Raw genomic sequence first — 27,072 nt, 5'->3', positions numbered from 1 at the left:
TTTTTGTTTTCGTTTCCTCTGCTCCAAAGAGCGTGAATTGTTTCCTGACTCGATGTATGTTTGGATTCATTCATAATGCATTACAAACATACTTGCTGCCTTACGACTTCAGGGAGTTGCCATAGATGCTTCCCACAAGCCAAGTGAGAGTTAGAACAGCTTTAACACTCCTCCTACCCAGACCACTGCCGACTCGACTCGTGCCCTCTGCTGCTTTTGCTTCTCTGCACCCCGCAGTGTGTCACCTCGTCTTGACACAATGACATTAGAGGGAGGGGAACCTTCACAGCAAAGACTTGAAGAGGAGTGGCCTGCATGCTTTGAATGACAAATGTTCAGTTGCCTGCTCTCTCTGAGTGAATACCCAAGTCAAAGTGCTGTAATTTCACCTGAACTATGGCTTGTGTTCCTTTCAGATCGCACCTTCATTGTCCACCCTCCTGAGGACAGCACTGTGATCAAAGGAACCACAGCCACTCTGCGATGTGAAGCAACTCATGACCCTAGAATTTCAATCAGGTTGGTGGTGTCAGTTCTCGTTTGTGTGGTTAATCCGAGCTTAATTTTATAAGCTTTATGAATAGCATTAGGTGAAAAGTTTCAGGACCCCAGATTTTAACACCAGACCCCTGATTACTGCCTTATAAGGTTGTACACTGTATCATTAATCATATAAATCCCATCTTCCATTTCAGCCTTATGTATTATTTACAATGAGCTATGTTCCACTTCATGACTTCAATATAGCCTTCCATGATTTTACTGTCAAGGTTAATACACTATCAATAAAACCAACTTGTCAGAAGCCGATAGTTAATGAGAGTAAAAGCCAAAGAGAAGGAATAGGATTTCAGAAGTGTTTATGTTGGGGTGCTTGAAAGCAACACAAGAGATGCCCATGTTCTTGGAAACAACCCAATAGCTAGGGGCTATATTCTGCTTTAACTGTGTAAAGGAAAACAGAATTTGTCTGAACTATTAAAATTTGTACTAGAGCATTTAGAGGAAGCTCACCATTTTAAAATAAATTTACCACGAAAATTCATGTAGCCTGAAAGCAACGCAAATGAAAGAAAACACAAGGAGTAGCTTGGAGGCTGCTAGAAGGGTGAACTGCAGGAAGAACTTTGGAAAGAGAAATACAGGTGTAGAAGTTTCATGTAGAGATACCTAACTGTAAGACCGTGGGCTATACAGTCTCTGACATGTTGGTACGTGTGTGTTTTAATGGAAGAGCTCTAGTAATCCTTGTCGCAGCACTTTAAGGTGTTGGTGATTATGGCAGCCTGAGCTTATTACAGGTTAGCAGAGACGGGCCAACACCTCAGCTGCTCACTTCAGAGTATGATGTTCTGGTTTAAAATGCTGATGAAACTGCACTTCAGAATGTGGACATGAGTACATCGCTTTTTCCGTGTAAATTATATAGTATTGTTTATAAAATGTATAGTAACTTGGACGCAATTACATGTCTCATTCTGATCGCTGATCTGAAACCAAAGTTTGTAAAAGGCACTGTTCCTGAAAGTAACCGCAGGGGGCCGGGGTTTGTAATGTGTGATTACAGAAGCAGGTATTTTACAGCACAGTTCAAATAAATCTCTTGTGAAGTTCTCCTGAGTAATATTAACTGAATCATTGTCATACTCAGGTATGTTTGGAAGAAGGACAGCGTTGTGATAAATCCATCCAGCAGTTCCAGGATCACCGTAGAGAAAGACGGGACCCTCCTCATCAGCCAGACATGGTCAGGTGACATTGGCGACTACACCTGCGAGGTCATTTCCTTTGGAGGAAACGACTCCAGAATGGCTCGACTAGAAGTGATGTGAGTGTTCCATCTTAAACATATACAATGCTTGGTTTCAGATGCCCTTGGGCATTTTCCATGCATCTCATTCCAGGAGATCTGGGGAGCCTGTAAGTTTAATTTTTGGTGTGTTTTTTTTGGTAGGGGAAATTAGGCTTGGTTCATTCTTAATTAAATCGCCTTGAAATGCCCTCCCTTTTGCACGCTGCCACACTGCTTGGACTTCCAAGTAACTGGAGCCTTGGAAGTTACTTCCAAGTAACTGCATCTCTCTGAATCTCCACGTGTACGTGTCCGTCTAGTTGGATGGTTGAGCTCAAGGGATAACGATTAAGAGGTTATAGTCCACCTGAAGCCAGAAGCAAGTAGACTGCCGCAGGGGAGTCTAGGTAGACATGTCCTGCTCAGCATTGCTATCGGCGGTCTGGAGCAGGTGTTGGAGTGCACGCTCATGAGGTTCATAGGTGACGCAAAATGGGTAAGGGACAGTTGAGATACATTCAAGGGCAGGGCAACCATTCGGAGGGACTTAGGCTGAGAAATCGGCCAATGGGAACCTTATGAAATTCAACACGGAAAAATGCACCATTTGCATCTGGGGAGGAATAACCTTTTGCAGTAATAGAGTCTGGGCACTTCTGGCTGGTAGCAGCTCTGCTGGAAAGAACCTGGGGATCTTGGTAGACAGCAGCTGGACGTGAGCCAACTGCATGCCCCGGCAACAAACAAGGCTAACAGCATCCTGGGCTGTATTAACAGCAGCATAGTGAATTGTTGGACTTGATTTTACCCCCTTATATTTGACACTTCAGTTGTCTGCATCTGGAATACCGTCTCCAGTTTTCAAGACCAGGCTGGGTAAACTGGGCTCATCTCATGGCTGACCCTGCTTTGAGCAGGAGTTTGGACCAGAGACCTCCTCAGATCCCTTCCAACCTCAATCCTTCTGTTATCCCATGCTGTAGGGCTGTTCCATAAAGCCCAGGTGCTGAGCTGTGATGCCAAGGTTATAGGAAAATGTTTTCCTTCTTTTAGTATGTTTTCTCTGTAAATATATGTCAGAATGGCTGGTCCCTGGACAGGTATTGCTTACTCTTGCATTCTCTTTATACGTCATTTTTCAGGGGAAAACTTTTTTTACGTATGCCTTTCTTTATTCCTAAGGATCTTTAAACATTTTCTTGTTTTTATTTTTAAAGTGCAGTTCAGTTCTGAAAAAGGATTATAAAAATGTCATTATGGGGTTCCATATTTTCTATTTCTGTCATTCCACTGGGGTGAAGTGCTCTTCCGTTTTATTTTTATCACTAAAAGCAACAACTGTGGGTTTGGTACATGTGTAGAGCAGACCAAGTGAATAAGAAGGTAATGTTTTATGTAGACTTTTTAATTATTATTTGAGTAGTGCTGCATGCTTTAATTTAACTAAAATTGCATCTGTTTCTGCTGGTCGTGCCTGATGTCTCTGAGAAGATGGCAGCTTCTGCTGTTGGCAGTGTAATGGGTTCACCTCCGAGGTTTGCTATGCAGAGGGCTCTTTCATACAGCATTATTCTGACAGTGCCAAGGCTAGATCAGATGCCCATTTTCAGAGAGCGGTCATACATTCTTTCTCTAATTAAGCACTCCTCAGCTCTCCTCCCGGAGTGCATTTTACTGCTGGTTTGAATCCAAGAGCAGAAGACAATTCAAAATATATTGCTGCTATATAACCATACTTGCTTTTCTCCGAGGCGGTTTTTGAATGGAGGGCAGAAAATTATGGAGTAAAGACTAGGAAGAATGTTAAAACCTGGACTTTGAAGCAAAGCTATAAATATGTGCTAAACACTTCAGCAGTCTGACCGTTTCTTAATCCTTAATAGCAAAAAATGCCCTACACAGCCCAGTACAGCACAGGAGATGTATTTACTTGCAGCTCTCCGTTGACCACTGAGGAAGAGTTTTATACTCCATAAAACTGGTGCTGGGAGGTAGCTGGGAGAGGCACATCTCGTGTGCGTTGCTGGGGCTGCCTTTCTTGCACCCCGGCCTGTTCCAGTTGTGTTGGCTGGCTCTCCATGCACTGGGACAGGCTCTTGATCCTGTATCTCCGCTTTCCCCGATGTTCTGTTGCTGATGGTCTATAACCTGTTTTTCCTGGAGGAATTAAAGAAATATAGACCCACTGTTTTAGAGGACTGAAGTAACTGATAAGTCACTCAATCATACTGTGAATTGTGACATTTTATTTCAAAGTAGTGCTGCAGGTAGTGCAATAACGCCAAAAAACATTGCATTCCTTTGCAGCTTCCATCATTATCATTTGGCTCAGCAGCACAAATCTGTGAGAAATAGAGATACATGATACAACAGAAGTGAAATGAAGAAGAAAATGTGTGGAAAGGAAATGTCTGAAGTAAAGCTTAAATTAAATTCTAGCTCGTATAGCAATGACAGATCTATAACGTTCCCTATTCTCCCAGATAATTCTCTTGTGCAGAACATTAACAAACAGGGCATGTACATTCCCATCGATGAGCACTTACACTTCAGTGCCTTGAGTAGCACTAATGTCAGACAAATGTTCAAAGGAGGCCTCTCAACCAATTATAGACTGGAGCAGTCTACCAATGGATAATACCGTAGCCTCCCCAGCTTTATCTGACGACTCCAATTGTCTCACCACCTCTTTTCCCCCAGGAACCAGCATGTCCCTCCTCTACCTCTAGGCATGTCAAGAGAAATTTCCAAAGGCACAAATAAGTTTGTTACTGATTTCTATTCAAACTGATTCAATTCAAAACCATTAACCTTCAGGGTGACCTTCAGTTATTTAATTTCTGAGTGGTTTGATTTTCTAATCTGTGAAAAGAAGGAAAGAAAACTTTTTCTTCCTTTGTCTTCCCTTTTGGAAGACAGGCTTGGGGCAAAAGGTACTGTTTCTTGCTAAAAGAACCTATGCTGATAGCACAGCCTCATATACGTTGGTGGTGCAAGCAGGACGGATCATTTTTTCTCAGCGTGTCTATGAAGAAATAAAATATTTGAAAAGGAAAGCCAGAAAACTAATGAAGAACTTGCTAAAGTGCAGCCAAAGGTTACCTTGCTCATCAATTTTGCACTGATGGTACTTGGGCACAGAAACTAATTGCTAGTCAAGATACTCTATTCATTCATTTGTCTTCCCTCTAAATGTGTTTATTCTTCATGTACATCACTTGATTTGATTTGCACGAGGTAAAACATTTGCAAGTGATGTTTCTCTTCTTCAAGAAATAGATTTTAATTTTTTTACTTTTTTTTTTTTCCTAGCAGAGCTGCTCGACAGCAAATACAGAAAAATTTGCAGGTCTTTTGATGAGGAGCTTGTGCTTCTCTTGCATTCCTCTAAGTCATAGGATTTGATCCTGAAAATAATTGTATGTTATGAAACGTTCCAGCTTCAGTTAACTTACTCTTATAGTCCTGTAAATACCATACAGAAGAAAATACATACAGAGGAAAAAACACTTGTTCCTAAAGCTGCATAAGCTGAGTTATCACGGTGTCTCACTTACCCGATGGGAAACTGATTCTGGCTCAAAGTATCCTGAGGGTTCTCTGTATATAAAATATGCAGAATTACTACTATCTATGCCTGACGATACCTGCTGCTCAATATCAGCCCGTCTGCAGTCCATACTAAAAGATCTCTTTGTTGTATGAATGTGACTGAAACATACAGTAATGCTGCATTGCTGGAAAATCAAAGCCCTGTACAACTCTCTGTTATGTCATAACATATAGTAAAATCTTTTAGGCTCTTTCTCCATGCAAAAATATGTGGAGGACAATGTAATACAAAAATAGACAATTTATTCCTGGCAGCAAGTTCATCTTCTTTCAGTTTCTTTCACCAGAGAGAGAACTATTATTCTATCTTCTTCAAATGCAAGAAAGGGGAGCTAACCACTTACAATAAAACCCAGCAGGTTGCCCAGAATGCACAGTATTGCCTTTGTCAATCATTTATACATGAATTTTGATACCCTTTTTACTAGAGTATTTCTAATTGCTGCGTTTTCCAATTTCTTCCCAATACATCCCATTAAAAAATAGCTTGATTGCTAAAAATAGAATCAATGAGACCAATGCAGAGTAACAAATCAAAATGATGTCTCATTGCAACCGTACCCTCATATGGATCCCATATCCCTCTGTTCCGATAGACCATCCCTTTTCCTTTCTGCGGGGAGTGAAAACAGGAAGGCTGTCAAACTTGAAAATATGTTATTCCTTCCTCACTAAAAAGAAAGCTTCTATTTACTTTTCCAAGCCATATTGAGACGTCATCCAAGAAGTAAGGTTCACTGCTTGATCTAAATGCACTTGATACTCAAAAGAGAAGTACCACTCGGAAAGACAGTTGTGTCTGTTCATCAATGAAGATAGATCAGAAATGCAGGTGGTTTTAGCAAAAAGAAAGCATAAAATTCAAAAACCTTTCCCAAGTCCTCTGTAGATTTGAGCTTGTGGTGACCACCAGAATGAAATGAGAAATAAATCTGTGCGCTCTGGGCCCTGGCAAGCCTTTAGTTTCAAAAATCCACCTCATTCTAGGCCTGCAAGAGGCAAAAAGCCTCAGAACTAATGGATGCCTTGTAAGAATCCTTCCTGTGTTTAGAAATTGGAGAGCGTTCTTTTGCAAGAGAAACTGGAAAGTCCTGAGCAACAGATGACACGTTTCTGAACTGAAAACATTATAAACTTTTCTGAGCAAAGCCATCAGGGCTGAGTGCGTTTTTAGGCCTCCTGCCTCAATTTCTTACCACGTTATCGGGTCTAGCAGATGAACCACCTGCTCCTGAGCGAAACTTATATGGTGGACCTGATTTAGGAAATAATTTATGAAATAGGAGCAGGGCTTTTTATAAACTGACAAGAAAACTTGTTTAATCTCCCTTGCCTTTTTAGTAATCCCCTCTTCAGTCACAGTCTCTCTAATTACCTGCTGTTGGACCATTTTTCTGAGAAATCTCTCCAAACCTTGTCTGGTTTATTTCCCTCAGCAAATAGTCTGCTTTTAGCTAATTTTATAAAACACTCTATGTGTTTGCTGAGTGAATTTTTCAGCTGCCCTCTGGCAGTGATGAGCTGACTCAAAACATTAGGGTTTCTGTTCTGAACATGTATCATCTGCAACTAGCTAATATTTCTCTCCTAGGTTGTCACAATGACTTCATGTTCTTTTCTTGCAAATCCGCTATTTTAATTGCTTTGTCAGAGTTCCCTCGGGTCACCTTGGTGGCTATGCCATTAACCCTGGGCTTATCTATCAATTACAGATTTAAAAGTGTCTGTATATGTATTTTGCTGTCTTACAAAGTAAGTTATGGAAAACTTGCCTCCACACAACTCTTCAGCATTAGAGGAGTGAGGTCTTAAGATATCCTATACTGAAAAACCTTCAGCTATTTCCTGTTTGGGACTTTAGTGAACAAAAGAAAGATAATAATGCTGGAATTAAACTTCCGGTGTCCAATGAAGGGCTGTTCTGTGCCATGTGTGTTATTGTCCCAAACCTCATCCACTTTCTTGGTGTATCAGAAGTTCAGCAGTTCTAGTCTGAGGTCCTTCTCATCCCGAAGAAGGGATCAAATTACCATTCCCTGCAATGATTTCTTGTATGTTAGCAGCAAGGAAAAGTAATTCTTTTAAAGGAAAAAAAGAAGCAATGATCTCTTTTGGGAACGTGAATATTCATGATGGTGGTGCAGGACTCATTTGTCATCCCTTCCACACAGTATGCAGTACCAAATGAGAAGGAGACAAAGTGTAAGTGCTTGCTAAAGTAGGAATTACTATTTATTAATCTCTGCTTTTATATGCTACAAAGAGAGAAGTACACTTCTGTGCTGAAATGTCTTTGTAGTTTTAAATATTTATTTCTGTCCAGGTGTGTTTCTTAGGCACTTGTTATGTTTGCCTTGAGGGATTTAAATCTGTAACTACCATCTGTTGCTGTTTGGTGTGGACACATATGGCTAAAGAATATGATATTAGTGGAGGTAGGTGTACTGTATGGCCGCTGCAGCTCACGCTACTCAATCTCTGCCTGAACAGAAAGTGCCCGTTTCCTTCACGCTGAGGACTGATTACCATTTTGTGACAATCTAGGAGAATAATCAACTAAACCCAAATCCTCGGCAAAAAAACCCCACACGTTTAAACTCAGTTTGTGCTTTAAAAAAAAAAACAAGACGAAGGGAATGTTCCCGCTCCTCCAAGAGACTTGTACGCTAAGGAAGAGACCGAGCTGTAAAGTCTTCCTTGGTCCTGTAGCCTCAGTCCTCAAATGAGCTGTTAATTCAGCCCTTCTATGTGTATGGGGAAACAAGATTAATTAGTAAATGCACACCCTGAAGATATCCTTAATATGTTCCGAGATTTTTTATTTAGTTCCCAGAAAAGGAGCTATGTGGGGATGTTTGCTGTGAGCTCCCCCTCAGCCATCCCTGTGTGAGCATCGTCTGCTGGGAGAAGCTGGAGCCGCAGCCCGGCTCCGAGCTCTTCCCCACAGGGCCTGGAGACAACGAAACGGCGACTGGGACTTCCACGAGCCGTGTCACAACAAGAGGTTTCACTCTCTTTCCTTCAGTAATTTCCTTTGCCAGCTTAATCGTAAAAACACTTTTCCAACCAGCTTGCTTAGGACATAATGATAAATTATAGTGGAGGTTTAATGTTTATTATAATGTAATGTTTCATTCAAAATTAAGTAGCATGCTCCTGTAGTCCCTGGGTAAATGGCCGTATCTCAAACCCCAGCTCCACACGTTCCAAACCACAGGCTTATTCTGCCGTTTCCTCCTGCAGGCCGGCTGCCCTCCTACTCTGTTTCCAGGTCCCCGTCTTCCCTAAACTTGTTTATCCAAAATTTTGCAGTGCTCTGTTCAAAATCTGCCCGGTACGTGCTCTTTCCCGTGCCTGGTGTTCCTTCTAGCCCAAAGTGGCCATGCCCAAGCTGTCTGTGCATCCAAAGGCGGAGCTGGTTGCTGCGTGCCCAGACCTCGGTGAGAATGCCGTCAGCCTACGCTCCTCGTAATCGAGGCACCTCGAGCAAGCGATTTAATGAAGTTAAGATCTGAATCACACCCTGAGGTGTCACTCCATGTCTCCTACAGAAAGAGCGTGGGGTGACCCTGCTGCTAATTTGGTTAGGAGTTAAAAGTCAAAGGAGCCAAGCTGAGACTTTGAGTCTCAGGTTTAGCCGTGGGAAGCACCAACCCTTCTAGCCTGGAGAGAGGGCTAGGCGAGTGTCTTCCACTTGTGTTCTCTCCTTATCTGTGTGGGGTTTTGCCACTCCTTGGCTCCTCCAGCAACCTTTTCTTTTTTCCTCGCTAACTCCACAGCGTGTAGCCATCATAAACACGTAAACAAAAGCGTACACAGTTTTAACAAAAATAATAAATCTATTGTCTGGCTCTCCATACGTTCCTCAGTCTTCCAGTAGAAACCCAAATCCAGGACATATTTATTGTTCTGGCTTAAAGCCAGAGTCTGTATTTACTTTTGTGAGTGGCTAAGGAGCTGCGGTTTTTAAATAACTATAAGCCTTCAGTAGCATGATACATTACAACCAGAAATTACTACGCTTTTAAATTAAGCATGTGAAGTACTCTTGTGGCTTTCTGCCCTGGCCAGAGCAGATTAGCGGTGGTGTGTGCTGAGGAAGGGTTACCCTCGGCTTTCCCGGGGAGGAGCAGCGGGTTGAATGGGTGAGACTGGTCCTCCTTGCTTTTCCTCCACTCCGAGACCCTTGTCCTCCCCAGGAACCAGGATGACGAGGGGCAGAAATCACGCAGATATAATGGCTGAAGGGCTCTTATCACTCAATGCAGATCAGCATTTAAGGGATGTAGCAGAATTTAGTTTTCTCACTGCACCATGCAGTCTCCGACTTTCAGCCAATGAGTACAAATGAAATGTTTTTCCACAAATTGCCTTTATGTGTAGAAATTACACGTTTTAATTGAGCTGCTATTTTATTTTTGTTTTTTAATGTTTCATTTTGTATTTCCATGGGGTTTCTGCAGGCGTTTTCACTACATTTTCTGGTTGGGTGCTTCCAAAAAAATCCTTATTATAGGAAGGAAAGATTCTACCCATGGCAGGATAAGCCTGAATCCGCGAGTAAATCAAGCTGTTCTGTAGCCTAAGAATACATATGGTAATTTTGATTAGTAGCTCTATATGGATAGTGTCAATGTCTTCTGCTTCCTTGAGTATGAAAAATTTTACGTGAAATCATATCTCCCATGTGTTTTACTGTTGATACGTATTACCGCTGTCACATTGCTAGGACATCATTGTAAGAATGGGGAAAAAAGTGAGAGGGGAAATTTATTGACCAAGTTGTCTCAATCAAAAACAGTATGAAAATTGGCTTTTTCCCCACATTTAACAACATTTCCATTAGCTGTTCTAAGCATCAGCCTTGGGACTTTCGGCATAAATTATTTCTCTTTTTTCCCAAATAAGATAAAATTGTGGCGAATTCAGAGATGTCTTTCATTTATTTAATTGTACAATAGCTGCTGGTAGTTTTATATGTATCACCGTACGAGTCTGATGCCGTGTGCCTTTAACTGCCTGTAAGACTGTAGCTGAATGAAATGTAGATTGATTTTTCTGTGCTGTTTTTTCTCCTTTTCTCTTTTCCTTAATAGCGAGCTGCCTCATTCCCCTCAGAACCTTCTGGCCACTCTGAATTCCTCGTACAGCCGCAGCGTGATGCTCTCCTGGGTGCGTCCCTTTGATGGAAACAGCCCTGTTCTCTACTACATGGTCGAGCTCTCTGAGAACAGTGAGTAAAGTCAAACCTGTTTCAACCTCATGTTCTTCTTAATTATTCAGCCTTCTTTCAGCCCCACCTTTCACCAGAGCTGCTAAGAAAATGTTACCGTTGCTTGCTAAATAAGAGATGATGCGCACGAAGGGGAAGCCCTGGGTTTTACGTTCAACTATTCACCCGCTGAAAGAGTTAATCAACAAAAAGAGGCCTAAAATGGTGGAATTATTATACAGGAAAGTTCCACCTCCAGCATTGCCGAGCTGGACTTAGGCACAACAGCTCCTTCATCAGCGCTTCTATTCGACATCTATAAAATAGCAGTAGTCATATTTCATTTCTTCCCACTGTTGTCTTTTATGGGTTTGTAGGTATCCTGATGCATTTAGAGCCCCTATTTTACCTGAAAAATGCAGGCAGTACGATAATATATGGAACCCATCGTCTGTCAGAGGAACAAACTTGGATGTCAATAGGAGCTACTACCTTATACGTATATGGGTTCACGTATTTTCTCCTCTTTCCCCACATTGTCATTTTACACCCTTCTTTTAGGTAGGTGGTTGAGGATGCTTAACTGTAAGCTATCCAGATATCTGGCTTCATGGGTTACAAACCTGGTCGTTGTGAATTGCCACTTCTCACCGTTTTGTCATGCGGTGTGTCTGGCCCTTTGCGGCTCGGTTTGCAAGGTTATTCAGGGACGCCGCTAATGCCTCTTTAGGAGTTGATGGAAAGATGAGGTTATATGGAAATCGGTCACCTTGGCAATACTTTCTAATCTCCGTCACCCTCGGAGCTGGAAATTCAAGCCTAACAATTGATTCTTGATGAAAAAATTAAGAGCGTCACTTTTTCTGACATGTGGAAATTAGCCACTGCATAACTGAATGTGAAACAGTCCTGATTTCTGATTGTCTGGAGAGTAGCATTTTGTTTTGCCACACAGAGAGCTTGAGATGGAACTTGAGCTTCAGATCACATACGACCCTTTTGCTTTGCAGGCTGGAGTGCATAACTTTTCAGATGCGGAGGTCCCAGAACTGATGATCTTGACATCTGTTAAGCAACGTGCGGTTTTCTAATCCTAGCAGAAATCCCAAGTCATGCCCAGGACTGCTGTCCTTAAAACCGTTCTTTTCGAGCAAAGGCTCATGATCTTTTTGTAACAAATGACTCAGAAAATTCAGCGTTCTGCACCCACACCCCCTCTCTACCATTTTATCACCACCTTCTTTTTTATGGTTGCCCTTCTCTCCTTCCCCTCCCATCGACTACAGGCCAGTAACAGCCTTTGTGCTTTTCCTTACCCGTTCTTTCACTCGAGGACGTTACCCTTGTGTCTCGTGTTTCCCAGCGGGTTTGACAACGACAAGGTAATAAACTCCCAGTCCGGGAACGCGATGCGCTGGAGCTGTATTTGCACGGAGGCAGCGCAGAGCTGGCAGAAGGGCTGCACCTGGGTCCTTGGGCTGGGCTCTGCTGATTGAGAAGAGCCACTAAAAGAGGAGGCAGCTCACTCGGCGCCAGGAGAAGTTTGAAAGGTCTTCAAGTGCCTTTCCAGCAAGGACGCTTTGCAGTTGTTCTGGTATAGGAACGGGGTAAATACGCCGTCGTTTTGAAAACGCTATAATTCGTTCACTGAAATTTGTAGGAGGCTCAGCAAAAATCAACAATAGCTCGCCAGAAATCGTGCAGACGGTCCCTCGGAGCTCCACAGGATCCTGTGAACCCTCGTTCACTCCGTGATAGATCCAAAAATTTTGGCTGATGGCATTGCAATCTACCACTGAGAGAGTCTCATTACCACAAATCATAGGTGTACGTACTTCAGCAAGCTTGCAGCTGCGAAAACCAAAGGCAGACCGGGACTGTTGTGAACGGAGCATCTTAATTCCCAGAAATATTCTAGATCTTGCTGTCCTTTCAGTTTTCATCTGTGTCTTTATTTGCTTTGCTTTTATGTACCATCTCAAATGGTTGCTCGTAGAAGTAGGACAGAGATAAACCCGAGCCCTTAAATATTTCACTGTTGCTTTTCTCTCTCATTTCACATATTGTTGCTCAGCTTTACGGATGCCAACAGAATAGTGGAGCAATGTCAACAGTGACTTTGGTTTGGAAAGCTGACTTTGACGTCTGCATATTGTCACTGTCTTGTTTTGGTTTCTTCTTTTCTTGAAGTGTTAGTTTTTTAGAGTTATTTTGATCTCAGCAGTGTGCGGTTAATATTTAGTTTCTACAGACCTCCTACTCCTTTGGAAAACACCATTTTTCCTTTGTTCCCCCCCCTCATCCCATGGGATGTTTGTGAACAAAGCTGACGTTTGATCTTGTTTGGGTATAGTTTTGTCTGATACGACTGTGCAGAATCTCTCTTCGCTTTTCAAAGAAAACTTCCATTCAGGTTTTCTGTCTCTCCCGTTTGTGCCATAGAAAGAGCCAAGGAGCGGCGTGTGCCTCCCGTCAGCTCATCTTCTCGTGCCCGGAGCTCTTTCGCTGTCAGCAGAAGCACGATATGCTCAACACCCTAATCCCCGTTTGCTTTCATAGACGTAAAAGTTAGGGAGGGACACCAGAATTATGAGTTATTTTCCAGTTAGCAAACTGCCCAGGAGACTTTGTTCTTAGTTCTGTGGAGTTTTCATACATGGGTTTTGCTTTGCAGCTACAGGTGCCCAAACGTAGCCTAGTTTTGTTCATTTCTTTCGCTGTTTTGCTTTGAATAATTTCCTAATAGCTTTGGGATCCATTGTACATTTTGAAGCACGTACCATACATGAATGCATAATAACGGTATCTGTTTCAGAGAAATAGCTGATGAGGGTTCAAAATAATGAGTGTAAATTTCAGGGGACTAATTACTAGCTGCATTAGAGAGAGGCGTGTCACTCCACCTGGCATGGATTAGAACTCCTTTTCATTAATATCAATTCAGTAAAGAGATATAAAAATCCTATTTTAATTAGAGGAAAAAACAGTGGCAGATCGTACACATAAATTGCTGGAAATATGAACGACTCTAGTCACCAAGTCACCTAATTTTTAAAATGAATGTATTTGGCACAATGCAATAATTCTCAAATTACAAGTGTTCACAGTAGACCGTGTCTGTGGGTGACTTGAGACATATGGCCTTAAACATTTGGGGGCAAATTTATAATCTAATTTGAAAAACACAGTTCCAGGGAAACACAGTCATTAAGTATTCCTGCCCACACAGAGCCAGGAATGCAAACCTTCATTTGAAATAGGATTTTCAAATAAATAGTCTCACGCATTGCTGTCATCTGCACTAATATAATTTTGGGTGTTTCATGACCTGTTTAGCCCCTGTTGCGATATACCTAGGAATTCCAATGAAGTATCTTCACGGAGTTAGAAGGGGATATGCTTATTTTATTCCAAGAAGGTTCAGTTTTCAGGGATTAATCAAAAATTATTCTGAATAGTCTTTCATCTGAAGAAATGAGTTAATACTTAAAGAATTCTGCTGAGTACAATTAGGATAAAAGCCCATTTTTATAGTATTCTGGGATAGCTGTGCTGTGTGATGTAATGATATAACTCAGATTCATCCTGTTGTGCCAACGAGGAGATAATAAAGGCTCCTGTGAAAAGCATCTATACGTGCTTAACTCAAAGCCTGCGAATTGTCATACTGAGTTTGGTAGGAATAGTCAAATGATAAAAATTGAACACATTGATAAATCTGTGCAAAAATCAAAGTAAAACTGTGTTGTTCGTTACAGCTGTGACTCAGAACGAGATACGATAGCGTTAAAAGGTATTTGATGGACCTTGTTGAAGTCCTACCAAACAAAGGATGAACCATTTAATTTTTATTTGAACTTTCTGCAATGTCATATTGTCACGAAGATTTGAAAGATTAATTCAGTAAACTCCTGCAGTACGGCAAATTCCAATATACCGTCTATGCAAAAACCCCTGGAGAAGGAAGGAGATGGAAATGTACTCCAAACCTGCAAAAATCAGTTTTCTACTTTAGATCTAATCTGTAATATCAAGTTAGAAATGATTTTTGAGGAATTTGCAATTAATGCATGAATTGTGAGGTAGGGAGGGAAATAGAGAAGAAATGCCTCTTGGTGAGTAAGCAGCGTTATTGACCGCACCACAAGCGCATCCAAAAATTTTTGACAGAACAAAAGTCATTTCTAAAACCCCCCAAATCACATTGTAAACTAGAGAGTAGCCTGTGAGCTGCTTCGTTTCCAATAAATTCACTTGGAGAGGCAATCAGAGTTAATTCAAAATACCCAATATCCTTGAGACGACGGACAGCTAAACATGGAAGTTTTTCAGACAGCGGCAATTACAGCGGCAGAGCGAGCAAGCAAAGCCCAGAGTACATTCTGGGCAGCTTAAGTTAAATGAAGGATTAGCACAGTCTGCTCAATCTAACAGAAGCTTATTTAATAGTTTGACCTGGCAAGTCTTTTGTCACCATGGAGCTTCTTCAGGCTTCCTGGGACAGGCGAGTGACAGCCAGCCCGTCCCTAGAGGAGAAGGGAGTCGGTGTAGAAAATTTTACGGCACGTTTCCGATGTCAGAATTGTTATTCTCTATGGTAAAACAATTTTCTGTACAATTCTGGGGTTTGTTGTGTATTTAAGGAGGGAGAACGGCCTTTCGAAATGTTTAGTTTATTGATTGCCAAAAAAAAGACTTGACATTTAAATTTTAAAGATACTCTGCACGCTCACTGTATCCACTGCTTCGTGAGCGAGCAAACCCTCCCCAAACCACTTTCCTTTACGAATCGGAGTGCCCAGGAGATGAATAGGCTTCGTTTATATTAGTTTTCAGTTTAATCTCTCTTCCTGCCAGATCTTTTATCTTCCACCAGGAGAGGAAAAAGAATAAATAAAGTATTCTACAGATGCAGCATATAAACAGAGCAAAGCCCCAAGGTGCTGAAGAGATTAATAGGCCCTGTTGTTGAATCAAACTGCTCACTACATTGAGCTGCTTGGGTTAAGCACTCTCAGGTGGTGTTTACACTAGCAGTAAACAAATGAAAAGCTTTAGGAAATGGACCACTACCCAAGTAGCTCATGCAAGGGTATGTCACTCTCTCGTTGGTGTCTTCTCTTCCATTTTCCTCTGGAAGCTGCTTCAGGCAATGGACTAAGTCAGCCATACCTTAACGTCGGCTTACCTTGATTTGTTGTTGTGCTCTCTGGCTGTAACAAGGTGAACAGTTGTTTGTGAAGTCTCAAGAGAAGCTTGATAAAATTCAGAAGGAACTAGGTTGCAAAAAACTCCTAACCGATGCTTTTCTAGGTAGCATAGGTGTGCTTCCTCTAAGGTCTTCCTAAAAGAAGCATTCCCAGCGTTCAGCTAAGACGAATTGCCACCAAGATCTTGCAGCCAAAGTGACTGATGGTAAATCATCAACAACTGGCATGGATGGAACTCGACTGCTGTGCAAATGTCCCTCTCCAGCACTCCCAGTATTCTGCTGTGTCAGTTTTCCTATTAAAAAAGACTTTGTTCTCGGAAAGTCGTTACTGGAATAAATATATTTTGAGTAATTCAAAGATGCAGTGTTTATAGCCCAACTGGCATCACGCCCCAGAGGACTTAAACTTGCTAAGGAATCTGCCAGAAAAGCACTAAATTAGTGGTTTACATCTTGGTGTGAAGCTTAGCAGCCTTCCACATTTGGGACATCTCATCTTCATTTTCAGGCAGACGTCTAGGTGACCTGCCAGGAGCTTCAGTGCACTTCTGATGAGCAACATGCACAGATACGTTGCCAAAATCTACAGCTAGCTCCTCAGTAATTTCCAGAAGTGTTAGTAATTTTGAGCAGGGAGCATGAAAACAGCTGGTATTATTTAAAAACCGAACAAATCTTTAAATTGGCTGATTCCATTGGTGTACTGTTGCAACACAGACCAAATGTCACCTCTCCCTGACTATTCCAGTCATGACTTCGGGGAGAATATGTGACACCAGGCTACGGAGAAAAGAAGTCAGGATATTTAATTTTTCAACATGTTTCATTGCTGACCTCTTTGAAAACTTGAAAATGTAATTTGGGCATCAGAGGAGCTCGGTATGTCAAGTATGTGAACCAACAAGGAGGGTTTTGTAGTGCTGCCAGGGCTGTTTATACCAGAGAATCTTCCTAGGAAGTTATTAGACCAAATGCCATATATTGTCTCTAGAAAAAACTAAAAAAATGCAGATGTAGAATCCAGAGCAGAAGCTTTCTCAGGTCTTACAGCAAAGGGCGGATTTGGCAGAGGGAGTCACGCTTCTACACCTGCTTGCAAGCTGGGTAGGAAGATATTCCGAACTGCCTCGGAATTTCATTACGGTCCTTCCACCGGAGCCACTCAGGGGTGTGGCGGTGTAATGGCCTGCCAAACAGATGGGTTGTGAAATACACAGCCCATCTGTCTTTATCATGCTTGTTTCCTCTTTTATTAAAATGTTAATGAATATAGTTTTTATTTATTATGCCATGACATGTGCAGCATCACTTTCCAGTAGACAAATGTGCAATCTGCATAACCGTGTGGGCTGACAGGAAGGTTTCTTCTGCTGAAAAGAAACTTCTCCCCAAAGTTCCTCTGAGGAAAACAAGCACAAAGAGCTCTGAGCAGTCAGAGGCGTTTTCTCGCTTCTGCGGGGCTTTTAACAAGCGCTTCCATCTCTTTTCACATGTAAATTATTCCAACAGATTCTCCCTGGAAGGTTCACCTATCAAATCTTGACCCAAAGATGACCGGTGTCACTGTGAGCGGACTAACTCCAGCCCGCACCTACCAGTTCAGGGTGTGTGCCGTTAACCAGGTGGGAAAAGGCCAGTACAGCTCTGAGACCAGCAGGTACGGTAAAAATAAATACCCGTGTACTAGAGGTACCATCGCCTGGAACTATCGGGAGGAAAAAACCCGCCGATTGTTCGTGAATGAATAAAATAAAGTTATCTTGTGCACAATAATTGGGGAACGGAGCAGTTAGCGTTACCCAGGCCTCTGGAGAGTGCTCTGCAGCTGTCAGTAATTGGTGATGATGGCAATTAGGCGATGCGGGATATCAGCCCGCGATGGAAGAGGTGCCCTCACATTTCCAGAGTATCAGTTGAGGAGAATCTTGGAAGTATTTTTTCGCTGTTGTGCTGAGCCGCAGCAGTTAGCCCAGCAAGGAGCACAGCGTTCGCCCGATCATTGCAATGTCACTTCTGGAATTCACCCAGACGCGACATAGAAGGATGGCTTCATCAAGTTTAGTTTCAAATGCATCCCCCTTCTTCTGTGAACCAAAGCTTGCTGCGAGCTTGAATTGCAGAAGAGCTGAACTCTAAATGGTTTTTTCAAAATGTAGGAGTTTGATATGAAAAATATTGAAAGAGCTGAAAGAAACAATTTGGAAGGAGTCACAGACACTGGACCTGAGCTCTAACTCATTCAGGCTTGTAATCTTTTTAAAGAGTTGTAGCAGCCTGGGTGATTCAGAGAGAATAAGGTTACCTCAGCTGTCTGTCTTGTTGCTTGCTTAACTGATTTCCTATTATGTTGATTTGTTGTAACTATTTCATGCATGTCTTCAGCAGTTTGATCAGCGTTATATTTCTTTCTAGTCAGCAGACTTTGATAAACGAAACCGGTTCACGTGGAGTGGATACATGAAATAGAAATGTTATCTATCATTTATTTCAACACCCACCCCCATCACGTTCTTTTGTACTTAGGTTGATGCTACCTGAGGAGCCCCCCAGTGCCCCACCGAAAAACATAGTGGCCAGCGGGCGCACCAATCAGTCGATCATGGTCCAGTGGCAACCTCCTCCCGAGAGTGAACACAATGGAGTTCTTCATGGGTACATCCTAAGGTAAGTAATTTCCTAACCTGGAAGGTCTGGAGATGGATCCGCGTGTGCATGAGGGAATTCAGAATGGTGTGAGTTAAGAGTATATTAAAAAATATTTCTGATTTCATTAAATATATTAGTAGTTACTTAAAAATTCTGTGGCTGCCCTGGTTTATTACAGATGACAAAACACCTCTGTTCCAGCGGCCACAAGGGTGCGGGCACTTCAATTCCAGCCTGTCTATACTAGGTACCGGCAGCTATACCGGCTGCTCCGAATGGGCTGCCGAAGCGGCCTGGCTCCCTGCGGAGGCTCTCAACACCCAGAGAGCTTTTTGCCATTTTCAAAGTGAAGTGAAGCACCAAGTACTAAAACCGTTCACGCGGGGAGATGGTACAGTGCAGCCTATGCATTGCAGACGTTGATTTGCTTATTACAATCTCAGCTTCCTGCTGGAAAGGTTAATTAAATTTATCAAAGACACAACAGGGCTCCTGCGCTATGGAAGAGCAAAAATAGAATCAATAAACTTCAGTTTTGTGCCAAACAAAACGTAGAGAGGGAATGACAGGTCAGATGCATCATGGCAGACCTTGATTTGGTTTTGAAAATCAGTCAGTTGAGTAAGATTCTTTCAGCCCCGTCTCTGCGTGTTAATGAGAAACCAATTCACGCAGGTAACTGGGAATTCTGAATAGATCCAGCCTTTCTGCTTACACAGGATTTATTGTGTTGGAAAGCGTGTTGCCACACTGAGAGACTTTGCAGAGCATTTCCCTTCTGTAATTTTTTGTGACTCGGTTGTTCACTCCTACCCAATTCAGCCGCAGCTTACGTGCTCCTTTGGCATCCTCCATATCCTGCAGTGCTCGCGGCCAGCTGGGGCCGCACCTTTAGGAAGGGAGGCTTTATCTAAATTAGAGTTTTTGTGGGAAACTCCCAATCACTGCACCACCACTGACACATTTCCAAGTGACGGTTACAGCCTATTGTAGGCAGGCTGCTGACATTTTTAATGCAACATCCTCCAGACCTGCTAAAAGATAACTAAACGCTACAGTTTAAATGCCAAAATCCTGTTCATGGTGTGCTACTACTTTTGCTGGCATGGATGGAAATGCTTTTGTGATATTAAGAGCGTTGGTGAGCTCTCAAAATAGTGCTGGAAAGTTCCTTCTCTCTGCAGGCAGAGCTGAAGTCTGTTAATCTCCCTGTCACCTGCACCGAGCCCATTACGGTGGGGAGAGCCTTGTGCAAGAGCTTACAGTTTTAAGAGCTGGGCTCAGTTTGAAAGCTGTGCCAGTCATCAGGGACAGGTGGGAAAAGGTGCTGTAATTTCCATCCCTGGAGGGGTTCAAGGCCAGGTTGGACGGGGCTTGGAGCAACCTGGGCTGGTGGGAGGTGTCCCTGCCCAGGGCAGGGGGTGCCACTGGCTGGGCTTTAAGGTCCCTTCCAACCCAGACCCTTCTATGATTCTATGATTTTGTCTAGTGCTAGAACCTTGTCGTGAGCCTTGGGTACCCATTTGCACAGGGTACAAGTGGTGTTTGCACAGTTCTCTCCTTCAAGCTGGTCTACTCAACGACAGGATTAATTCCTTAGCTATTCCCGCTGAGTCTTACCCAGTTGCAGCATTAAGTCCTTTGAGAAAGCAATCCCTTAGCAACCTACTTCTGGCAATCCGTTCTGGTTTCTCCATATAGCATTTTCAATAATGTTTAACTTAGGTATTTCCTACAACAGCTATCAGCATAATTGATCCCTGTCCTCGCGCTAACTTTTCTTTCCTTTTTAAGAGAGTGATCATATTCATTACACTCAAGCTGTGAACATTTTTGATGTTGACATGTTTTGTCTTGATTACAGAGCAGAGAAATGATTTATTCAACAGGAATTTAAGTTTATCGTGTAATAGCGCAACTGTCCCAAGTAATGAAGCAGGCTGTTCTTCCAAGTTAAATTGTGTGGTCATAGCAATGTGTCTGCACTGATTTCTGTAGAATTAGGGTATAAAAAAATGAAACCCACCACGCATCCCAGAAACCTAACGCTCGAGACATGCAAGGTACTAAATTGATGACACACCTGATCTTTAAAAGTGAAGGTGCACTGCACAAGTCATATGGAGTATACATCAAAGTCCACGGTGAGAAAAATCATGAAGACATGACATTTGTGAACTGGCCTCCTTCCTCTGCCCTTTTTCTCGCTGGCAGTATTGCATTTAGAGGACTGCCATGCTAACAGCATAAAAGATTAAATCACAGGAGCGCTCTACACCTTGTCTGCTAGGTGTGAGACAAAACATTGCCGCACAAAGGAATGACTTTGCCAGGAAGCGTACAACCTTCACAGGGGACCAAAGAAAGGAAAAGGTAGATTTTGCATAAAGTAGAAAAGATCAAGACATTCCATAAACTCAGCTGAGGGCTGATGTTTCTTTATTTCCGTTTGTGTTTCACAAATGGAATCGCACCAGTGTGGCATTACGAGTATTGAGTATGCCAAAATATGGTCAGGCAAGCAGCTCCTCAGCAGAAAATAGAGGGGTTGGCAGTGATTATGAACTGATCTCTTTATAAGAAAACTTTAGAACAAAACCTGTGGCTGAGATACACAAAGTTGTCTAGTTGGAGAAATGGCACCGATTTAACTTAGATGAATTTAAAATCAGACTGTGAGGTGTCAATGAAATCGCTCTGTGTCGGTAAGCTTTTGGTGATGACCGTGAAGCAAAAGATGAATAAGAGTGCGTAAAAGCTACGTGGCGAATAAAAATACAAATGTCTCCATAGTTGCCTTTTTCATGGAATAGCGATGCCTTGTGCCCCTTACGTGGTCTCTGTTTTTCTGGTATTTTGTGAACCAGCATGCTGCAAGCATCCATTGCGCCGTTTTCCGAAAGGAAGGAAAACAAACAGTATTATTCACATTCACAGATTTGCGAGGTTTGTTTGTTTTCTGTAATTTAGTTCTTCTCCATAGCTTTTTGGCCTAAAGAGACACATCAAAGGGGCTCTGTTTTCTGCAATACAGTGTTTACGTGGGAAAATATGTTCTGCGTTTCAGCTTCCCATGTCTCAGCAGAAAGTTTGTCGGGCTGTTTACCACTTATCCATGTTTCTACAGCCCTTCTGGTGGAATTCCGAAGCTTAACCAATCCTTAAGTCTCAAATACATTCCGTCCTTATTTTAATCGTGCTGTGAAGTCAATCCTGGTGGAAGCCAGAGGTGGCAATGCCTGAGATTCCAGAAGGTCAAAGCCTTCTGAGCTCTTCCTTTCAGATTTCAGAGGAGAAGGAAGAAGACATTTCTCAAGCTGATTTACAGCAGCACCCTGATAAAAATCACATCTGGGCGATTTTTTCTATTAAATCACAGCTTTTACTAGACAAGCCACATTTAAAAAGCAGTAATTTTTTCTGCAACCATAAAAATGGATAAAATACCCGTTTTGTTTAGCCCTGAGCGTGCAGTCTCAGTGAGATCAGATTATAAATACTATAGCAGTCAAACACGATACGGTCTTATCAGGAGTTAGTCTGTTTCTGATTATTTTTCATTACTCTCTGTATAATTCTGCTGTAAATTTTGCATATCGCCTCTTCACAAAGGAAACTATTTTGCTAGTCAGGATATTTGCTATAATTGATACCATCTAATTAACCAGCACATTTTTCTTCCCATATGGTAGGTATCGCCTGGCCGGCCTCCCCGGAGAATACCAGTATAAGAACATCACCAGTGCGGAAATTAACTACTGCTTAGTGAAAGACCTGATCATTTGGACCCAGTATGAAATCCAGGTGGCATCTTACAATGGAGCTGGGCTGGGAGCGTTCAGCAGGCCTGTGACAGAGTACACGTTACAGGGAGGTGAGCAAATCGGACCAGTGTGTCCTTTAGAGTTAGAATTTATAGCCCAGCTTCCTCAGGAGGAGGTAGTCCCACCCAGCAACTTGTAAAATGAATGGTCAGTTCAGTCAAATTTGATAGACAGCTTGGGGAAGGAAACACCTACAAATTTGAAACGTCTAAGTAGAGACAAGAGGAGACTCTCCTACTACCTCTGTTGTGGAAAAAGCGGTGAGCGAATTCAAAAATTATCAATTTTTGTTGACCCTCGTGATGACACGTTACCGCACTCGCAGGTCGGAGTCAGCCGCAGAATAAGAAATAAATAGAAATAACTGGAAATGCTGAAGAGAGCTGGGGTCCAGTGGAATGAATTTATAGGACGTGTGACAGGCAGGGGCTGAGGTTACTCTGCCAGGAGAGTGGGAGAGAATATGGCAGGGAACTGGGTTTACCCTGGTCAAGAGATGCAGTATGCCACATATGCAACGTAGGAGACAAAAGCTGAGTAAACCAGCCGCGTTACTCGTGATAACCACAGAATACCTTGTTTTAGAAATATGGAATGAATTGTAAGGGAACTGTAGGGAGAGAGATACAGCCTGTGGAGAAAGAGTGTTTTGTAGCGTTTCAGGAATGGTGCAGACATTTGCGAAGAGGAAGATAAAACGATCTTTAAAGACCTGATTTTTATGTTTCAGCTCCCCCACACCTTTCTGGTAAGTGCTTTAAGAAGAGAATAAATTACATCAACAAAAGGATATGTAATTACTTTTTACGACCAGCGTAAGGCATGTTTACACCTCTAGATTAGTATAAAGATCCATAGGATAATTAAGTACCAGGCCCTTAAAACTTTCATATATTCCCATAATTGCAGGATTGTGCTGGATTCTGGCCACTGGACAGTACACGGTCTCTACTTCGGTTGTCATAAAGCAATTAAACTATTTTAAAAACCTGCAGTTTTACAGTACATCAGTTAATTTACAATCAGTGAAGAATACGTCGTTGTTTGTTAATTGTTACTAGGAGTACATTATAACATGATTGGATTTAGTTTCAGATGTGGGGAGATCTTTAGGAAAAGATTATTCATATGAAACACTAATTAACCAGAACAATTAAAGAAGGAAGCTATCCATATTTTGTCCTAGGGCATGCAAAGTCTCACAGTTTAGACGAGTCTAGACACACTCAACCTCCTTCTAGGAGTATTTATAGCAGACCTTGAAATGTTTTTCTTAAAGTCTTCTCCTTGCAGCAAGGATTAATGTTTTGTATCCCACTAAAGACCAGATCTCTGCTGAGAATTGGTTTGCACACAGAATTTTAATCTCTTTTGTGAGTATACTTGTAATTCATTACTTTGTTTATTTGCACACTTTAGGCTGTCATAGCACCTTACCCTTCCATCTATTGAGACTCGGGTTTGGGCTTCACACACTTTTTCTTAAACCCTGCAATTGACTCTAATTTCCCTTGATATTATGTGCTGTTATTATCATCCTTTATTGATTGGCTGTCTGTTGTCATTTATAAGGATATAAATCCTCTGTTATAAATTAAGCGTAGTCAGTCTTGCGTTCATACTAATCAGCAAGTGTTTAGACCGCAGGACAGCCTGCAACAGCCTCTTTGTCTTTATGTAGTTCCTAAATGCTCATTGGTGGGTAGACATAGAAGAAAACCTGGATATTTCCTTTTTATTTTATAGCAGTAAATAACTACTTCACGGATGGTGCCGTCTCCTAAAGAATGCCTTGCTGGGTTTCTGCGCAAAGGCATACGGTCTGCTCTAAAAAGAGTTTGAAGCCTTTTTACATTTACAGTTGAAAAGGGTGGCTGATTGGTCTCAGTATCATTTGAAACTGGATTGATATCAGGTCTCCACATGTAGTGCACCACTGTCCGAAACTCTGCTCCTTTGTCTCTCTTGTAGTTGGGAAATGACAGGAGAAGCCAGTGGCTGTTTCTTGCTCTGGAACGTCCTTCCTAAACCAAACCACCAGGAGTAAGAAAAAGCCCTGTGTAAAACTGCCTTGTAAATCATATTCTGATTTTAATATGAGCGGAGATAAATGTCAGACACACACTCCCATCCATCCCCCCTCTCCTGCTACCACCGCCGCCGCCTCTATTCTGACATGCATTAAATGATGTGAGCTATGCTGGCAAGAACCTGTCTGTCTGCAGATGAAAAATACCTGGAATACCTCGTATTAATCAAGTGTGTTATGCAGTCAAAGCCTGGCAGGAAATGAACCCCGGGAGCAGATCAACCCATTGGCAGGAGCCGATCAGCGCATTGGCATCTTCGTCATAGGGAATATTGACTGGCCATACAAGCTGTGGATTTATACCAGACCCTAGTCTATTAATCCCCTATTAGTCCTCTGGCATCGCTTTAGCCACCGATAACTAATCAGCTACTCGAAGCTCTTCAAAAATCACCAACTTCTAGAATGTGGCCAAACTCGCGAGGTGCTGAAAGATGCAAACTCGTAGAGAAACTGGCACATAATGTCAGTCAGATAAAATGTCAGAAAGACTTACTGGCGAAGCACTGAACATCCTAGCACTGGGGTCAGACAGTTTGACTGTCTCTAAATCTTGAAAGTCTTTTCGGAGTGATATTCAGCCTAATCCTTTGATGCTCTGTGTATATAGGTCTGTCTTCATCGGAGTTTCTCCAGCTGTTCCTTACTTTGATGTTACTTTTCACGGGGATTTGCACCAGCCTTCTGCATAGGGCGATTTTTACTTACTTAAACAGTGTCCTGCAGGACTTTTCATTGCCATATGAAAAACTGAAGTTTCCCAATACCTTTTCGTATAAGAGTAGCTTTGTGGGATGTATAAATGTCTTTCTGGATGGTGATGACGATGTCCCTCCTCTGCAATATTATACATGTTTACCTTTTCCTGCAGGTTGAATTAAGAAAGCAGAAGCTTCCATCCTTTACTTTGAGTCTGTCCCTTTTATCTCACTCGCATGAATACTTCTGAACTTCTCTCTCTGTGAAAAACTCCCACCACTCCTTAGATTTAGGCAAGGCAAGATTTATAAGAGATATAACTTTTATTAGGCTCCTTGTATTGACATTAACCAGCTTTTGTGTCTACTTTAGGTGCTATGTCTTTCTTTTAATGCACACCCCAAAGGCCAGTCTTATGTGCTAAAGTTCATCGTTCTCAACATGTAGTTTGATATTGGTTTATTTTCCCTTCTGTGCTGTGTGTGGACACCTTGAAAGACCAGGAAAGTCTGAGCAAAAGGCCCATCCTGAATAAGTCATGAGACTAGTGAGTTTTGATGGTGTGGAGAGAAGGATAAAAGCAAGATGAGTCTGTTCAGCTGAGTTCAAAGTGGTTTCTTCATAGGCAGTAGGAGGTGAATCAGGGAAATTTATAAGGACTGAGACAAAAGAGCTGGAGAAAACTCTGTTAACTCAAAACTTCCTACTTCATGTAGGAAATAATCTTGAAAAAGGAATCTCTGAGTAAGGAGTGTCCTTTACAAGCATTCAGTTTTATCTCAGTGAAAAGAGATTTCCCTTAGTTTCCCCTCCGGCTTTCTTGGCAAAAGCATCTTGAAGATCCTTGTTCGCTACTTTTGGGGAACATACGAACAGCCTTGAAGCATCCATGGCCAAGTTGGGCCCAACTGGTCCTGCTGCTCCTGTGCAGAAGCAGTTTGGAGTTGTAGTGGCTGGATTTTATATCTCTCAGTTTTGTCACTGTTAGGTGTCATTTGCCATCTACTGCTTTTTTTTTAAAAAAAAAAAAAAAAAAAAGATTTCACAAAGGTTGTGAAATTAGCAGTTGTGTTGATGAGATCCCTCTCCCCCAGCTCTTCCGTAAAGGGTAAAATCTCATCCTTGTGAGAGTCATGCAAGAAAGGAAGAAGGCATTTCCCAGCTGCAAGAAGCAAGAACTCGTCAGTTAGTGCCAAAGCTCACACTACTGAATTTCAACTATCGGCGTGTGTAGAATTGCAGAGACTTTTTCTGTGCACCTGCTGCAGTCGGTAGCGCAGCAAAGGATGTCAGCCGGGAGCGTGGGGGAGAGAGAAGGCTTCCCAGGAGGAGCCGCCTGCCTCCGCGGCAGACTCTCCCCACCGCTCCCACCGGGGATGTGCAGCGCAGCACCTCGAGCCAGTGCATTAATGGAACCACCAAACCTTCACAGGGAGAAAAACCTGCAGTTCCCCGAGCCTGCCTTATTGAGACATGGAAGCTGCCACCTCAAAGGTCAGGAGCTCCGGAGGAGCAGGAGACTTTTCTGTACGCCTCCGTTGAAGATCTTTATTTAAGACCAGTAGTCTGGCTGTCAGAATCTCTGCGGGGTTTACATGCTATTTGCACATAGCTAGAGACAGCGTAATTACATGTACACATGCTTAACCTTAATGCCTTCTCTTCTCTCAATTATCTCATCAGCCAAAGCCTTTTAATGGCTTTTATCTAGAGTGCTTCCATGACCTTTTCTACTTAGAATGCTGCGCATTACCTTGCAGTCCCGGGGGCTGAGCTCTTAACAGATTTCCAACCCTGTGAACTTTGTCAGGAAGAAAGGAACAGTTGGTTTTGTCTGACCAATTTGATCTGCAATTCCGAGAGGACTCCCAGATGGGTCTCCGGTGGGAGGTGGTACAGGAATTCTCGCGAACATGATGAAGCACGGGTTTAAAAACCGAGCATGTAAATGCTTGGGGATTACTTTTGAAACATCTTTTTGATGTT

General features: G+C 42.4%; 1 protein-coding gene across 8 annotated transcripts in view; it reads left to right on the top strand.

The window, feature by feature from the left end:
• The window catches only part of SDK1 (sidekick cell adhesion molecule 1), a 411,549-nt gene that overhangs the window by 270,486 nt on the left and 113,991 nt on the right, over positions 1–27,072 (top strand). For all 8 annotated transcript variants that reach the window (XM_063343255.1, XM_063343252.1, XM_063343253.1 and 5 more), the window contains exons 13-18: positions 417–519; positions 1,652–1,828; positions 10,501–10,637; positions 17,338–17,485; positions 18,352–18,492; positions 22,167–22,348. In XM_063343255.1, the coding sequence (XP_063199325.1) occupies positions 417–519; positions 1,652–1,828; positions 10,501–10,637; positions 17,338–17,485; positions 18,352–18,492; positions 22,167–22,348 (888 nt within the window). The remainder of the gene's footprint in view (positions 1–416; positions 520–1,651; positions 1,829–10,500; positions 10,638–17,337; positions 17,486–18,351; positions 18,493–22,166; positions 22,349–27,072) is intronic.

The sequence above is a fragment of the Chroicocephalus ridibundus genome, chromosome 8 (assembly GCF_963924245.1).
Source record: "Chroicocephalus ridibundus chromosome 8, bChrRid1.1, whole genome shotgun sequence".
NCBI lineage: Eukaryota > Metazoa > Chordata > Aves > Charadriiformes > Laridae > Chroicocephalus > Chroicocephalus ridibundus.
This window is presented reverse-complemented; position numbering and strand designations above follow the sequence as displayed.